The sequence below is a fragment of the Mastomys coucha genome, unplaced genomic scaffold (genome assembly GCF_008632895.1).
Source record: "Mastomys coucha isolate ucsf_1 unplaced genomic scaffold, UCSF_Mcou_1 pScaffold15, whole genome shotgun sequence".
Lineage (NCBI taxonomy): Eukaryota > Metazoa > Chordata > Mammalia > Rodentia > Muridae > Mastomys > Mastomys coucha.
This window is the reverse complement of record NW_022196897.1, coordinates 78,271,649-78,289,148: the sequence shown is the minus strand read 5'-3', so window position 1 is coordinate 78,289,148 and position 17,500 is coordinate 78,271,649. Positions and strand designations below refer to the sequence as shown.

General features: G+C 38.8%; 1 protein-coding gene across 18 annotated transcripts in view; it reads right to left on the bottom strand.

Annotated features, from left to right (window-relative positions):
- Phf21a (PHD finger protein 21A) overlaps positions 1–17,500 on the bottom strand; it is a 183,377-nt gene that overhangs the window by 143,962 nt on the left and 21,915 nt on the right. For all 18 annotated transcript variants that reach the window (XM_031371075.1, XM_031371076.1, XM_031371065.1 and 15 more), the window contains 3 exons: positions 9,612–9,652; positions 7,944–8,055; positions 2,091–2,235 (listed from right to left, as the gene is read on the bottom strand). In XM_031371075.1, coding sequence (XP_031226935.1) covers positions 2,091–2,144 — 54 coding nt within the window. In that variant the 5' untranslated portion in view covers positions 2,145–2,235; positions 7,944–8,055; positions 9,612–9,652. The remainder of the gene's footprint in view (positions 1–2,090; positions 2,236–7,943; positions 8,056–9,611; positions 9,653–17,500) is intronic.

Genomic DNA, 17,500 nt, shown 5'->3' with positions numbered 1-17,500 from the left:
TACCACCATAAAACTAACTTCGATTCACACAGACTTCAAATTGATACCGTATTCCCAAAACCTACTAGAGGTTAGTTTATTATTTTATTAATTTTATTTAGAGTGTGTGGAGAGAGAGAGACACAAACTTTCAACAATTATTAAGTTGTATTACTTGTTACTGTCCTGAGCTGGGTTCAATATTTCTCTATGTTAAAATATTTTCATCCAAGGACTGATGAGATGGCTCAGTGGTTAAAAAACCTGGCTACTCTCCCAGAGGACCCAGGTTCCCAGCACCCATATATATAACCCTCTATAGTGCAGGTCCAGGCAATCTGATATCCCTCTCTGGCCTCCACAGATACCAGGCACGTGTGGTGCACATGCATGCCGTATGCATTAACTGCTTTTGAGCACAGGATCCACACAGTCCAAATCAGCAAGGACTTCCAAACAAAGAGTTCCACGTGGAAAACAACAACAGAAGCGCACACGCGCGCGTGCACACACACACACACACACACACACACACAACATACAACACAACTTTGAAGCTTTCCTGCAGATCCTAATCCACACTAATTCTGGGCCAATAGGCAAACCCAGCAATTATCAGAAACCCAAATATGTGTGTGTATATGTGCACGTTCAGAAATCAATGCTGCATTAACTCATACAAAACAAGAGACACTACTATACGTAAAAATGGTTTTTTGAAAGGTTTTTATTTGTTTATTATACGTATACAATGTAGCTGTCTTCAGACCCTCCAGAAGAGGAAGTCAAATCTCTCATTACGGATGGTTGTGAACCACCATGTGGTTGCTGGAATTTGAACTCAGGACCTTCGGAAGAGCAGTCAGTGCTCTTAACCACTGAGCCATCTCTCCAGCCCCGTAAAAATACTTTTAACAAGTAATGTCTATGTGGTACTCAAAGTTATAAAACCTAGAACTTAGAAAGCTGAAACAGGAAGACTAAAGATTGTTTGAGGTAAGACCCTAAAACTAAAGTATATTCTAACTGGAAATGCAGCTCAGTGGTAGAGTACTTGCTGACATGTATAAAGTTCTGGGTTCAAACCAAAATATCATACAGAAATTGGTCCCTTCATGTATCCATTCCATCCCTTATTACATGACAATGTTCCATGGTCAAAAGTAGCCAAGTCATCATTTATTACTTTAAATACCAAGGATTATGTAGATATATGTTTATTTATGTGCTTTAAATCTAATGCCTAGCTGATACCAAGAAAATGAAACAGTGATAGTCTGTTTATATGATAAATGTTAATGATTTAATTATTTATGGGTAGTTTTCTATCTTGATTATAATTATATGTTTATTTTTACATATATCCATATTAACATACACAAATTAAAATATTAAGTGTTTTATTATGTTATTATGCTTTAGAAACAATTGTATAAAATGTATAAAATTGTATAAAATTATATACTTCAAAGGTTTGTTTACTCTTATCAGAGGTAAAATGTAAGGATTAGAACATTTTAAATTTTGATGACAGCAGCCAGATTTTCTTTACCAAAGACTAGAATCATCAAAAATAAAAAAGAGAGCGAGGAGGCACAGAGATGAGTCGGGGTGAGCACAAGCGTTGGTGTGTGTACTTAAGCACACATCTCATTCTCATCACAGTGAAGTGAGGAAAGGCAGCACTGGAGAAGCAGAGGCATGAGGACCAACACAAGTTCAGTCAATGTAGTTTGTGTGGGGAGTTCAGGGCCAAGCTGAGGCCCTGTCAAAAGAGCAAAAGTAAATTTAAAAAAAATATGCAAAGAAGGTATCTTATGTATAGAAAGCCTTCAAACTGGCCAGAAATATAGCAAAACATAATTCTTTTTTCCAAATACCTTTAGGATATGAAAATAATATTTCCAGTTTTCTTTTTTCTGGAAAAGATATCAGGACCATCTTATTAATGTTCTTAAAGGCAGTATATGAGTACAGCTGGTGGAGAGTGACTCTAGACAAACACCAGGGTCATTGGTTAAGTTGTAGAAAGGCCGCATAACTTGACCAGAATGCAGAGCTGGGCTCCTTTTGTTAGTAATGCAGTATCAGTAGTCAGCCATACAACATACCTGGTGAACCTGAATTTCCACTTTGAGAGCCTCCTGTAGAGTCTGCAACTCCATCCTCTGCCTTCTCCACGCTCTCTTATGTCTTGCTAATTCTACAGTGTCTTCAGCCTCCGTTTAAAATTACAAGCTCCTCTTGTTGCTGCAGCTGTAGAGATCATAAAATATTTGGAATCATTGTGTAGGGAATGAAAAAACTTTTGTCAAAATAATTAAATTAGAAATATTATATTTTGTAACACACACACACACAAAAAGTATCCCCAAAGGATTTTTTAAAAACAATTCAATACCAAAACTTTCTGGGTTTTGTTCTTTTGGGCATTCCTCTATAGAACACTTCAAATAACTAAGAAAAGGAGTACAACAGCCAAAGAGACAGTCAAAAAAACACATGAACATCCACTGTGTGCTCAGCACTGAGGACAGGGAGCTGAAGGACCGCCTCCATCCACATGAGAACTGGCAGGGGAGACTGAAGACTGACACCATCCAGAACACTCCACACAAAACATGTCAATCATTTTAAAATCAGAATTGACTGGGGAGTTCCCAGTCTCCCACCCTGGGGGCGTGCATTTGAATTTGACTGCACTCTTACTTACACACATATGTGTAACTGTATGTGGAGATGTCAAAAGTCTGAATATATGACTGTAAATGGGACAGTCAGTCTCACCTTCCTGTCCTACACCTGCACTACTGCAGCTTAATGAAGCGGCTAATTTTTCTTTAAATTTTTTTTTCTTACATTTTCTTAAATTGTGACCATGATTTGGGGTTATTTATTAAAGCAAAAGCATTTTTGTCTGAATAAATTTAAACTTTATTAAAATCTATTTTCTTCCTTATACCTATAAAAGCTGTAGCTAGCACTGCCTTTTAAATACTGAGGAAGGAAACTAGTACCTGACTTCCAGACTCACAACCACCAGGCTCTCCAGCAACCACTTAGGCACAGACAGTCCTCATCAGCCTGAGTGTCTTAAAGCCTTTTGTAAGCTAAGCTCACAGAGCTTGATGGAACCGTTAGCTAGAAAGTATATTCTTAGGATTTCTAGTTTTCATTATATTTACTTAATCTCTCTGGGCTTAAAACATCAATGACAATCTCTCCTCTAGGGTTTATATACTATGTTATGTAAAATCAGAATATTCTAACCTAAAAAAGATTGAATTCTCAAAGTGCAAAATTCTTTCAAAGTTACATCTCTAGAAGCTGGCAAAGATTTACTGGTAATCATAAAAATTCATACAGGCAGGATATTTAGGGGAAATAATTTTTAAAAGGAGACATATCATGAATTTCAGCCACTTACTATCCTAAAAACTGTTTGGAATTATAATGAATACCAGAATCATTAGTAACTCATATAAAGCAAGGCTTCTATGGTCATGTACATTTGCAACTGCTAATCTGAAAACTATAACTGCCACTTCAATTTTAGGTGCAAAAGTAGTCTCCCTTCTCAAACTCTTAATTTATACATGACAGTTCTGTTCTAAAGGGTCTCACAGTGTGGTCCAGACTTGCCTTGAACCTCCTATAGAGCTCAGCCTGGTCTTGAACTCACAATCCTCCTACCTTGGCCTCCTGAGTGCTGGGATTATAAATTTAATCCACCATACCCAGTTTATATTATAGTTTTAAAAACTATGTGGTCTTAATTTTTGCAAAGTTATATCAGAAAACGTGCCAAAAAAGATTTCTTTGTATGTGAAGGATAATCCTGCTGCAAGGGCATGATCACAATCAGAAAGGCCTATATGATTGCACTGTTGGGGACACAGCTCAGTAGGGCTCAGCTAACTCTAACTCTGGAAACAGCAGGTCACAGACATGGAGAACTTACAATACCCACCACAGCAGGTTAACACTGTTCAGACAGTCAGGGCTTTCACATGTTAATTAACAAAAATGTTCAGAAAACCAGTTATCATAAGACATAAGAATGATCAACAAAAAGTATGAATTAATAAGTCAAAGTATTTGACACACATGAATGAGAATTATGAAACAATATTTTATGAAACAATATTAACATTAATATACTAGTAAAAATCTTATTGACAGACTGACTAATGACTTTGAGGCACCCGTCTGTACTCACGACAGAAACATACATTTAAGAAGGTTAGGTTTTGCCTGTAATGCTCAAGATTCATAATAATCAACTCTAAGCTGCCTAGGGGTTCTGATGGCACTTCATAATCTGCTAAAGCCATTTGTAGGTAAAAGGACTAAGAGCTACTAAACTTTCTTCTTTTGGGGACTATCAGTATTTTCAAACTTTTCCATAGACAATCCACGTCTCCTTTCAATTGAGAAAAAAATAGATGAGACTAAAATATCAGAAACTTTTATAACATGAAAGAAAAAAACCCCACAAAAACAAATAAAACAAAAAAAAATAAACTCAATAGAAAAAAAGTAGCTGAGTATGGTGACACACTCCTGTGATCTCAGCACTCAGGAGGTGGACACCAAAGGCCAAGGCCAGCCTCTGACTATATGGTGACTTTGAGTCCAGCCTAGGCTACAGATATCCAGTCTCACAGAAAGAAAGAAAAGGGGGAAGGGATGAGAGAGAAGGAGGATGGCTAGTAGGAAGGGTGAGGGGAGGAGGGTAGTGAGGAACAGTTAAAGAGTAAAAACAAGGTTTTAACCTGGAGACTCTAAATGTCAAAGTGTGCCTCTTACAACAAACCTGCCAGTCAAGCTAATAGGAGCTGACAGCTTTTACTTCCTCCATCCAGTTGTTGTCCTCTTACTTGAGATATACAAAGGCATTTAAATGTCAATTATGTATTTTGTTTCATATAAGACTAAAGGGGTTAAAAAAGATCATGACTGGTCACAGAGAAACTTATGAGGACTGGAAGCTGATTTTGAAATCCTTCATCAGAAAGGTCTCTGTCTGGACAAATGTCTTAAGAGATTAGTATACATATAGTTAATATACATAACATATAATTTTCAAACACAAGCCAAACATATTGGAGCCTTTAAAATGCATGGGGATCTTAGTGTATGCAGCATCCCGTAAACACTGTTTAGAGACAGTCTGCAGCTTCACAAGACATCATTACTTTTATTTAAAACTTTTTAAGATAACATTTGTTGACTGGGAGGGACATACATGACATGGAGTGAGTATAGAGTTCCGAGGACAATGTGAAGATACTGTTTTTGTTCACCATGTGGGTTCTGGGGATCAAACAGGTCCTCAGACATGGTGGCCAGGGTCTTCACCTGCTGAACCATCTCAGAAGCCCCCAAAAAGTATAAGAGAGAATTTATATTTGTCCAATTCTAATAAGGGGTGTGAGTGTGTGTGTGTGTGTGTGTGTGTGTGTGTGTGTGTGTAAAACAAATCAGTTACTGAAAGGTGATTATAAACAAATTCACAAGATAGCAACAGACACTTTCTCTCCAACATCTCTACATACCTCCATCACTGAGGGCATCCTGCCTAGCACAACATGCCAACCTTCCACCTTCGATGCTGTATATACTAAAGTACCAGGTAACCTAGTAGCCTCTCAAGCTACAAAGCAAAACAAAGCAGAAAGCAGCCAGATAGCAGGGTACATGCTATCATAACACTTGGGAGGTGAAGGCACATGGATCACAAGTTCAAGGTTATCTTTAGCTACTCAGTAAGTTCAAGGCCAAAGTGGACTGTAAGAGGCATTGTCTCAAACACACGTGCACACACATACACACACACACATGTACACACACACACACACACACACACACACACACGTGCACACACACGCACATGCACATGCACAAAAAAACCTCAACGAAACATTACTCAGATCTCACCTAAAAAAGGGTAGCTAGATGGTGAGGAAAGACCATTTCCTGCCTCCCCCAGAACAAAACAAAACAAAGCCATTCATTCATTATCCTCTGGGGAATGGGGCTCATGTCACCTGTGGCAGGACTGTTTTGAGGGTTGAATCAAGTGAAGATCTCAGAAAAGTTTTTTTTTTTGTGAACCACCAAGTTTTGAGATATTGACATACTTCTTCAAGCTTTAACGTTGAATCAAACTTGTAAATTCTCAGGCTGGAGACTTGGCTCGGTGGTTGGGTCAGGACCCAGGTTTGATTCCCAGCACCCACATGGAGGCTCATCCCTTCCTCACACAGCAGGCATGCATTTGGTGCACAGATGTACATACATGCACACAAAACACTCATGTACTCAAACTAATAAAAATAATTTAAAAATGAAAAATAAAATTTAAAAACCTTCTCAAATTCTCTAAGGGGGCTGTTATTGCTCTGAACAGTCTTGCATGAAGCTGCACAACCTCTGGGCCTTCTGCTAAGACTTCTAGGGAAGCTCTAAACCCTTTCTACTGCTAAGAAATACTTTGCTACAAAATTGACAAGACTTCTTTTCCTAGCCAAATCTGACAGGTCAACCAAGAGTTACTTTAATAAGTTCATGGCATGGTGTGCTCCCAAACTGTCCCTAAAAAGATTTCTGTGTTCTCTACACCATGTATTTCCTACATATACAAACATCCCTGTGTATGATTACATTCATAGACATTTTGAGAAGTTCACTATTTTAAATAGGAAAAAGCAGATACAAATCTATATCCCTTTTATCTTGCCGTGCTCTCAAAATTGAAATACCAGGCTTCAATTTTTTTTTTAAAGATTTATTTATTGTACATATGTGAGTACACTGTCACCGTTGCTGTCTTTCAGATACACCAGAAGAGGGCATCGGATCCCATTACAGATAGTTGTGAGCCACTATGTGGTTGCTGAGAATTGAACTCAGGACCTCTGGAAGAGCAGTCAGTGCTCAATTATTAACTGCTGAGCCATCTCTCCAGCTCCCAGGATAATTTTTTACTATATATTTAATATGCAGTAAGATAAAATATCTTTGATGATTAACCAATAGTGCTAAAAATGACCATGAATGCTAAAAGTAAAATGGTCCTTTAGTAGCATTTATTGAAAGTTTTAAGTATTACTAACATGAATCAAAAAAGATATTAAGAAATCTAATTTCCCTTATTATTCTGCAAATTTTCAATATATTCTGACTTATTTCAGAGCACTATTTCTTTGGTGACATTCCTCAAGTCAACAGAAAATGTCCCTCATAGAACTTGACAACCCTGACTTTAGAGGCTGCATATTCTAGAACTCTGACCAGGATGTTTGCTAAAATCACTGTAGCTAGCTAGGTGATTCCAAACTATTAGACTGAAGAATTACTGTTGTCTATTATTAATAAATGATGTTTCTTATCTGTTAAATTATCTCTGTTTGTCTAGGTTTACTCGGAAGAGAATAGGTCATTTATTTTTCTAAAGACTACGTATAGAGCTCATAGGACTGGGTCAAGGCAAGAATTCCCACAACATTCTCCTCAGAGGCTGCACCTCTTCCGCACCATCACCCCAATGTACAGGTCAAACTCAGCTTCTGGGACCCAGGCTGCCTACACACTCCCACTCTTTTATTCCCTATCTTTCTACAGGGAAAGGAAGCACGCTTATTAAAACCCCAACCTCACCCAACAAGGGGAATACTAAAGTAAAATTAGAGTTTATAGAAATTCAAAATGAAGATTGGAGAGTGGTGGACAAAAGCACATGTACTGAAAGGTCACTGAATGACTTGAGGTGGAGGGCTGTTCAGGTGAGCCTGGCCAGAAGTGTATAATAAATACAGACCACAGAAAGAGTGACACAGGAACATGTTCCAGCATAACCAATCAATATCATACTTAGTAGAAGCAAAGTCATGGGAGATAGAGTTCAGATCAATATAAAGCAGGACTAAGGATTCGAGCTGTATGAAAAAGGAATGGGTTACCTTATGAGGTAGTGGGCTCCCTGTCATTAGAAGTATTCAAGAATGCTGCATGTCACATCCCCATCTTGGAGATTCACAATGCACATTAGCATATTAAAGGTTCTGAGAAGTCCTGCAGTAAAGAGACCTGTTTAGCTTTGTTTAATGCAGCATTTCCCAAGTTATTTGACCACAGAACCCATTTCCCACCCCAGTCCCAACCTCAGTTTCTGTGGAATCAGAATTTCTCAAAACATATTCATTACAGAAAACAATAGTCTACATTTTTTTAAAACAGAGTATTCAGTGTGCACCTGAATAAGTAACAACCAGTCAGAGATGTAGGCAAAGAAATTGCCATGCAGGACAGATTCCATGATCTATAAGACCACAAGGTAGAGAATCGTGATTATTACTTTACTAGGTTCCATGAGAGAAAGGCAATAGAATTAAATGGTAGCAAAATCTAAGGTTCGCTGGTTCAAGAGTCTCCCTTTTATGTTCAAAATCCAGTCTCTAAACTAAGAGAGATACTAGAAGGACCACAAAACCAAAACTGCTGGGCACAGTAGTGGTACATGCCTTTAATCTTAGCACTTAGTAGGCAGATATCCGTGTATTCAAGGCTAGCCTAGAGTCTATGCAGCCAGCTCCAGGCCAGCTAAGACTACATAGAGTGAGACTCTGTCTCTAAAAAACAAAACTCAAACTAAAAATTTGTCCTATCTATTCTACCCACTAAGTTATTTGAGTGATAGAATTTTTTTAAGCAGCCTTACACTGGAAAGGCTGTTCACACAATTGTAGCTTGAATTTTTTTCATAGCACATGCAATTGAAATAAAGTTATTATCTTCTAGGTGCTTAGTATGTCAGATCACCCAGTGCAATCTAGGATCTTGAATTAAGACATCCAAAATCTGGGTAAGTACGATAAATTGTAAGTTGTTTAAAAGTTTATGAAAGTAGCTATCAAAAAACATGTTGGAGCCAGGCAGTGGGTGGCACATGCCTTTAATCCCAGCACTTGGGAGGCAGAGGCAGGCAGATTTCTGAGTTCGAGGCCAGCCTGGTCTACAGAGTGAGTTCCAGGACAGCCAGGGCTACACAGAGAAACCATGTCTCGAAAAACAAAACAAAAAACAAAAAAAAGAACAAAAACAAAAAATCTTTCTTTCTTCTTTTAAAAATTATACAAAACAACACACACTAAAAACATAATCTCAGACATGAAGCCAATCTAATGCCAAGCCTAAGAATACACACTTCAAGAGGCTCCAACTTCAAGGTGAAGGCTGTACAGCTCCAGTAACCTGCCAGCTAATACACAGGAGGCCTCAAATGGAACAGCACAGTAGTGCAGGGGACAATGGAAACCTCACCTGAACTTGTCTTTCCTGACTTTGAATTCTCAGGCCTAACCACTCAATTACTGGTAACAGGGCCTTCGAGTTTTAATGGGTTATCAAATTCAGGAGCATGCAAGTCTAGTGTGGTTATCAGAAATATAAATGCATTTCAGATACAGTTCTGTGAAGCTAAAAATTCACTTTTGGTGCAAACTACAAAGCCTTGTTTTTGAAGAAGGAAGTTTTAGGAGGTTAAAAAAAATCACTTACAAAATCACTTAATATTTGATTGAGTCCAGCTAAAATCCCGCACACTATGCTAGCTTTGTAAAAATACTTACCAATTCTGGAGAAGCTGGCTCTCCTTCAGCTCTCTAGTCCCCTGCAACAGAAGGAAAAACCCAGTTAAACTACAAACAATTCATGATGTCATCAAAAGCTGAAGACTCAAAGATTTCTAACTATAAAAGAGGGAGAAAAAAAAAAACTAAACACATTTCACTCTCCAAATTTTAAAACCCAACAACAAACAAGGAAGAAATGAGTAGTTTTTACAGCAAAGAAGGAACTCAAGAGCAATTAAACCTCTGCTTTAACACAGCTTTTCAAGACCAGGAAAAATAAGTAGAGAAAACCCTTGAACAACGAGGAGGGCATTGCTAGGGGCACAGGCATTCTGAGTCAAAAATCAGAGCATAGATTTTGCTTCCTCAAACCCTAACTGCTATCACTGACTTGTCAACAGGAAGCCTCACCGATTATCAACTGATAGTGTGTCTGTTTCAGATAACATACGAAAACCGGTGAAGAGTGAATGATAACCACAGGTGACCCACCCACACGGAGCCCAGCACACTGCCTCATTTTCTACGGATACCTACACACCCGAACTCAGGACCACACTTAGAAAGCAGCAAGCAGACTACTAGTTACTCCAATCACGCACTGTTACCAGCAGGCTTCTGTAGTTGTGAGCTGACACTTACTCTTGTTTGCACTGCTCTTGGCTGTAAATGAAGCATGTGCACTTGTGTGGATCAGTGGTAGACTGATAGAAGACCCATATGTACTTTATTCATTCAAATGGCTACAGTGCCAACTCTTTACAATAAAGCATAAGAAGCAAGTCCTTAGTTTGCTCCACTTACAAGGTCTTATAATACATCTTGAAATAGATTTGCCTTGTGCAAAGCTTTAATTCACAATAGTGTATAATGTATAAAATAATAACTATGTATTAAAATAAGTATAAATAAATAATGTAATCAGAATTTTAGTCAAATTTTCATCTATATTCTTAAATTTATATCACTGCTTGGGTCTATGAGCCACAAACACAAAATGATTCTTCTATGCCACATTCATAATCAGTGCTAAAGCTAGAAAGAAAGATCAAAGTTTTTTAGGATCCTCATCCAGTATTAGGGAACTTAAATTAAAACGGAGTCCTTTCTACTTTGAGCACTAACCTCTCTAAACTCCACATTTAGACTACACCTGAAACAAATGTTTGCTGACCTACGCTACTCCAATAGTGTCTTGCTTCCTTGGGGCTATTTCAAAGACCCTGTCTCTCAGATGAGAAATGTTTGTTAACCATGCACAGTCATATTTAGCATAAGGGAAAGTTATTCAAACGGTTCCTGATCAATGCAGTCTACATCTATTTCCAAAATAGTTAACTTGACTATCCTCCTCCTCCTTCTCTTCCTTCCTCTTCTTCCTCCTTCTTGTTTTGTTTTGTTTTGTTTTGTTTTGTTTTGTTTTGTTTTGTTTTCTAAGACAAAGCCTCTCTACAGATCCCTGGCTGTCCTGAAACTCACTCTGTACACCAGGCTGGCTTTGAACTCACAAAGATCTGCCTGCCTCTGCCTCCTGAGTGCTGGAATTAAAGGTGTGCGCCCAGTGACGACTCGTTCTCTGAACTCGTTTTTTTCAAAGTTCTCAGGAGTCCATCTATTTTAACCATCAGGATTAGAATGGATCCCCAACCACAAGAAAAACCATGCCATAAATCTGTAAAATAATCCAGTTACTAAAAACTAGGCTCTCTGTGTCCTCCTGCTTCCAGTGACTCCCTGAGGAGGCAGAGGAGGAGAAGCTTTGGGCTGCAGCTGACCCCTACTAACTGGATTTAGGGCCAACAAGTGCAACAGAAACAGGTTTCCGTCGGCAGATGTCTCTTCAGGCTGTTCCTCACGCATGCTCCACACGCAGGGTAAAGTCCTAACAGCCAATTTTGAAGGAGTGTGGAGGCTCTCCTCAGAGATGAGTGTTCTGCCGTGTGTTAGCCAAGTCACAGAAATCACACTCATGTGGGGCAGGATTGAAGCTCATTTTTGTTTCTTTCTTGTTTGTTGTGTTCTTTAAGAAGATTTTGAATACTTTTATCCTCTAAATCTTACATTGTCTTTGCATCTTCAACAACTAAAAGCTATTTTGGTATCCACTCTTTTTTTATATACATAAAATTTCTTCAACTTTTTGACTTTTAATGATAAAGTTAGCTTTTACGATTATTGCCTCTCAACATCTAAAATCCTTTCAAATCTAATAAAATATAATTAGACCTACAAAAAAGTTACTATAGTGAAAAAGTCCACAGTTCCACTCAAAGGATGCCTGAAACAGTACTAGGCACAGGGTGAACACTCAAGACATGGTCAGGTCCACAGACTGATTGAATAGTAACTAGCTGCTGAGGCTGCTCTTCCCAGTTCCCCAGCCCTCAATAGTAACTCCTTATACATCCATCTCCCACTAGAAACTAGGTAGATGAGTGATGGTCTAAAACTGTTTTTATCAATGCTGTTCACCAGAAATACAAAAATGCCATTTTAAAATATAATGAAAAAAGACTAATAAGTAGGACTAAACTAAAATTAAGAACTTATGTTCAATTGAAAAACAAAAATAAATAAATAAATAAATAAATAAAATGAAATACTACATGGTGCATGAACGCCAGAAAGATACCTCAGTGGGTCATGGTGCTTATAGCTAAGTCTGATAATCTGTGTTTGATCCCCAGGACTCATTCATACTGTGGACGATTTCTGAAAATCACGCTCTGCCAGGAATGTCCACAGACAAAAATAAATGCAATTAAAAAAAAAAAAGTAAGCTCCAGAATTGGAGATAATTATGATCAACAATAGAGATAAATATAATCAACAAGTACACACACCCAGGATATATAAAATTCATTGACACTAGAACACAGTCAGGACAGGATGGGATTTAACTTCTATTTAATCCAGCATTGAGGAAAGTCTAACGACATTCTCTTCTGAGAAGCCAACGAAAAGATAGTACAATGTGTGCATGTATATCTGTTGCCCAGGCATTTTCTCCAAAATTCAGGAGCAGACTCAATCCTAAGCTAATAAAGAGAAAATCATGAAGTGATAATATCATGACACTGATTATAAAATTGCTTACAAGAACTACAGAAATCATACAGGAAAGCAAAGCAAAGCAGAAGGAGAGAAGAATCGTAAGCTGGATGCCCCAGTGCCTGAGCATTCTTCTCCACCAGCCAACATTGCTCTGAAGCAGGGTGGACTCCTTTGCTCTTCTAAGAAATGAGCAATATCAAACATGAGAAATACTTTGAGCAAAGTTTTAAAGAAAAATCACACATAAGTTTGAGAATTCAATGTCCTTTATGCTTAAAGCTACCCATGAGTAGGCTTTAGAGGGCTACTAGCTCCAACAGACAGTGGATTCTGCATGTGTGAGCAGAGGTGTGGCTTCATCAACCCTCACAGAGGCTCAGACACCCAGGAAAGCAAATTACTCTCAGAGTAACAGTCTTAAATTTGTACACCAACACTTTTAAAGTATTTTTTCTGAAGACTGGTTTTTTTGGTTTGGTTTGGTTTGGTTTGGTTTGGTTTGGTTTTTTCAAGACCAGGTTTCTCTGTGTAGCCCTGACTGTCCTGGAACTCACTCTGTAGACCAGGCTGGCCATGAACTCAGAAAACCGCCTGCCTCTGCCTCCCAAGTGCTGGGATTAAACACGTGCGCCACCGCCGCCCAGCTCTGAAGACTGTTAACTGCTACCAAATAGAAAGTGAGCAAAAAAGGCAAATATTTTGTTTGTACAAATTAGTAAAGCTGAGAAGCAGCATGCAAGGCTGACGTGTAAGCCAACACTTCTTGCCCCACCCATGTGCAGAACATACCTAAGTCTGAGGTTTAATTTCCTCACCTAAGACTGGTAGGGCTCTGTTTCCTTACTACATTTCGTAATTGTTACTGAGGTCTTTCAAAACCTTCATTAAATCTACTCAAATATTTCAAATATGAGATTTCTTACTGAAAAATTCGGGCTAGAGAGATGGCTCAGGAGTTAAAAGCACTGACTGCTCTTCCAGAGGTCCTGAGTTCAAATCCCAGCAACCACATGGTGGCTCACAACCATCTGTAATGGGATCTGACTCCCTCTTCTGGTGTGTCTGAAGGCAGCTACAGTGTACTTACATAAAATAAATAAATAAATCTTAAAAAAAGAAAGAAAAATTCACTCAAGAGCTGGACATGTGACTGCCCATGTGCCTGCAACCCTGTTAAGTAGGAGGTAGCTGAGACAGTGGGACTCAGAGCTCAAGACAAGCTTGGAAAACATAGCAAGTTCCAAGCTGCTCTAGGCCACACAGTGAAACATGGGCTACTCAGTACTTCAAACAAGTCAACAAAACGACATTCAAAATACCCAAGTTAGAGTAAATACAATTATTTTGCTTTTAGAGATGAATATTATTTTGCTAACATAATCTTACAAAAATTTATTTTTAACAAACTCAAGACTTCCCCACTATAGACCTTCACAGGTAGCAGCTTTAATTAGAGTAGGCGAAGAAACAAGTCATTCAGATTTCTGGCATAGTTATGAAATTTAAAACATTATAAATAAATCAAAGATGATTAATAACCACTTAAGTACCTTTTGTAAATCATCTAAGAGCTTTGCATCTAATCTACATTAAACAATAAACAAATTTCATGGATAAAATTTTAACACTTGGCCATGTTTTAAATTAGGCTAAAATTTAATATGCCCCACTACAAATTTTCAACAATTAAGTTTATAGCCTGTGCTCAATGATAAATTTTGATCGGGGACTAGAAGAGCAGAGATAATTGTTATTCAAAGATACTTTAAAATGTCACCTCACCTAGAAGATTCAGTCTTTCGTCTTCCCTCACTATACCTGACAGTCGTTCAATAACTAAGTTTTAAACACAAGTTTCAAGTTTTACAGCTTTCTGTTTGTCCTTCCTCACTTCCAACAAAAAGTACATTAAGTCTGAAGTTAATGTAAACACAGATAAGTGGTTAGATGAAAGAAAGCAGAATTCCACCTGACATAAAGTCGTGCAGGCCCCTCCCTCTGTGCCTACCCCTCAAGACCTGACAAACAGGTATCTTAAGCCCCACAGATGCTAGGTTAAACTGCTGACTCTCTTCCTCCCAGCCTCCTCCTCAGCCATTAGCATCTCCATAATGGCAACCAGTCTTCCAGCAGAAACACTTGGAAGTCACCCAGAGTTCTGTGACATGCCACATCCAACCCAACGCTGAGCAACCTCCACCTTCCAGAGTCTACCTACTTTGACCTCTCACCTCAGCTCCACTGTACTTCCCCAGGCCAGCTCACTAGCACCTCTGACCACAGCTACTGTCTGGACCTGCTCACTGGTCTCCCCACCTTTACCCCAAGCCCCACTACAAGTTATTCTCTTAACTGCAGAGAAGATTTCAAAATCCAAGACACATCATTACCCTTCAACTCAAAATCCTTCGGTGGCTTGGCACTGAGCTCAGAGGAAAGCTCCCACTAAGTGAGCAGGCACTAAGTGGCTGCACCTCAGTTCTTCCACGCTGCACTCCCTCCCCAGGCTCTTCCACTTGTTTTCCCACTAATCAGCACTGTCCTCCTCCAAGTTTTGTCATGGCTCACTCCCACAGTGTTCATGAAATCTACCAAAGCTTCAGCAAATATAAAATAAAGATGAAAATTGCAATCATAATTGTCCCTCTCCCAAAACTCTTCCTCACATTCTTTCTTATAGCAAGAATATTCTTTTACCTATGCAAATCTCATTCAGAAACTAGAGCCCAGATAAAGACTCACCACTGGCAGAGACCTTCCCTGCTACCATACTTCCTAGTCACTCTCTTTACACTTCCAGGATATCTACCATCTTTCTCAATAATTCTTTCTTTCCTTTGTAGTGCTGGAAATAGAATATAGGGCCTTGTATGTTCTAGGCAAGTGCTGTACCTTTGAACTCCTCTGAAGCCTGCCTGTATTTAGAATTTAACCACATACTACTTAATGTTGTAATATTTATGACGTTATGCTCCTAAAAGAAATATACTCACACTCAGGTACACAGGCATATGCACACACACAAATGTATGGCCAAACACAGATGCACACAATGTAGAAATGATAACCTTGTACATTACTTTTCAATCTTAAATCAAAAGCACAAATAAACTAATACACATAGACTCACTGACCCTACCCTTAAAGGTTCTGGGTTCAGAACACATAATTTAGAGCCCAAATACTTAGGCTTTTTATTTCGTAGTTCCCCAGAAGAACCTGAATGTTCATCAGATTAGATCGCTGCCTAACTTACAGTGCTCCACTGCCTTTTGTGCCTTTGTACCTTCAAAGAGCCTAAAACGAGAATGAACACTTCTGAGGGTCCAAGCCACGCCTTCACTCCATAGCACAGAGGTCTAAGAAATCCAGATGACTAACAAAAAATCCATAAAGATAAAGGGAGACAAAATACAGCCTACACTCCAGACTCACTACTGTCAATCTAAGAACTAAATCTTCCATTAAACTATATATACACGAATAAAAGTCGTAAGAATCCCTAATTCACAGAAAGGTGGAGTGGACAGTGGTTAATTTTTGACCAATGGCTGCAGTATCTAAGCATTACATCAGTGCACAGCAAAGTCAATATGCTTGCAAAGTATCAAACTGGCTAAAGACTGAGACTGAAAGGCTAAAGAGCAAGTGCAGAAATTCTTCTCAATAAAATACTAGTGATGATGATGATGATGACTTACAAAGTTCTCTTACAATACACACAAAAATCATTAAAATCGCTTGTTTTGTGGTAAAAGAAATGAACAGAAAGAGGTCTTGCTTCATTATAATATAAAGTACAAAAATCATCAAAAGTTTCTACAGCTCACAAGCTATAAATGTTTTGAGTCTAATCACGATGAAAACTTAATTACAGATCAGACTCAGTAATTCATTCCATATCCCAAGACAACTCAAATTCAGTCTTAACAGTCAGTTAACCTCAAGACCAAAGCTCTTGCCATCATCAACAAAAACAACAAAGGTATCTACAAGGCATTAAAGAGAGCCTGGGCTTATCTTGGTGTGCAGGGACTTAAGCAAGTGCCTCCTCCTAACAGTAATGGGAGTTTAGAGCACAGGCCAGCAGCACAAAGGAGGAGGAAGAATGCCCAGCTCTACACCACAGAGGCCCTGCTAGCACACTAACTGCAACTCCTGGGAGTTCTGCTCTCAGAACTGGGGCAAGAGACCCAAATTCCTATGTCTCTAAAGCACAATGACAATTCAAATAAAAGCCACTAAGGAAGGTCACTGGTAAACACCAGATTTAAAAAGGAAGGAAGGAAGGAAAAAAGGAAGGAAGAAAAAAAGGAGAGTAAGAAGGGGGTACGTTTAAAGAAAAATTGTTTTTTAATTAAAGCACAATAAACTCAAATACAGTGAGAAGCTTATCCAAAGAAACATGCACACAACACAAGAACTCCTCCCTGGAGGAGCCCCAGGTATACTACAACCCTGTTTTTAAACACGGAGAAACCCTGCAGTTCTGATAGCCAAGAAAATCAGAACTTCCCAGACAAATGAATAATGATCCCAAGCTGCCACTGACAGCCAAACAAATAAAGCACCAGCACCTTAACCTTACTGTGTGCCACCATGCTTCCCTTAGATGCAGGACTGCTGACCTAACGAGGCTGGAAGATGAGCAGGTGCCTTTCAGGCTATGGAAATACTCTCCTTCTCCCTCTCTCCTCTCACCTCCCTCTGCAAACATGGGCACAGAGGCAATGATGCTCTTTCAGCTGATGAGGTTTTAGAAAGGCAAGGCTTTGGTATGGCATAGGAAACTAAGAGCAGGCCTTGTTGAAGTAATGACAAAAAAAAAAAAA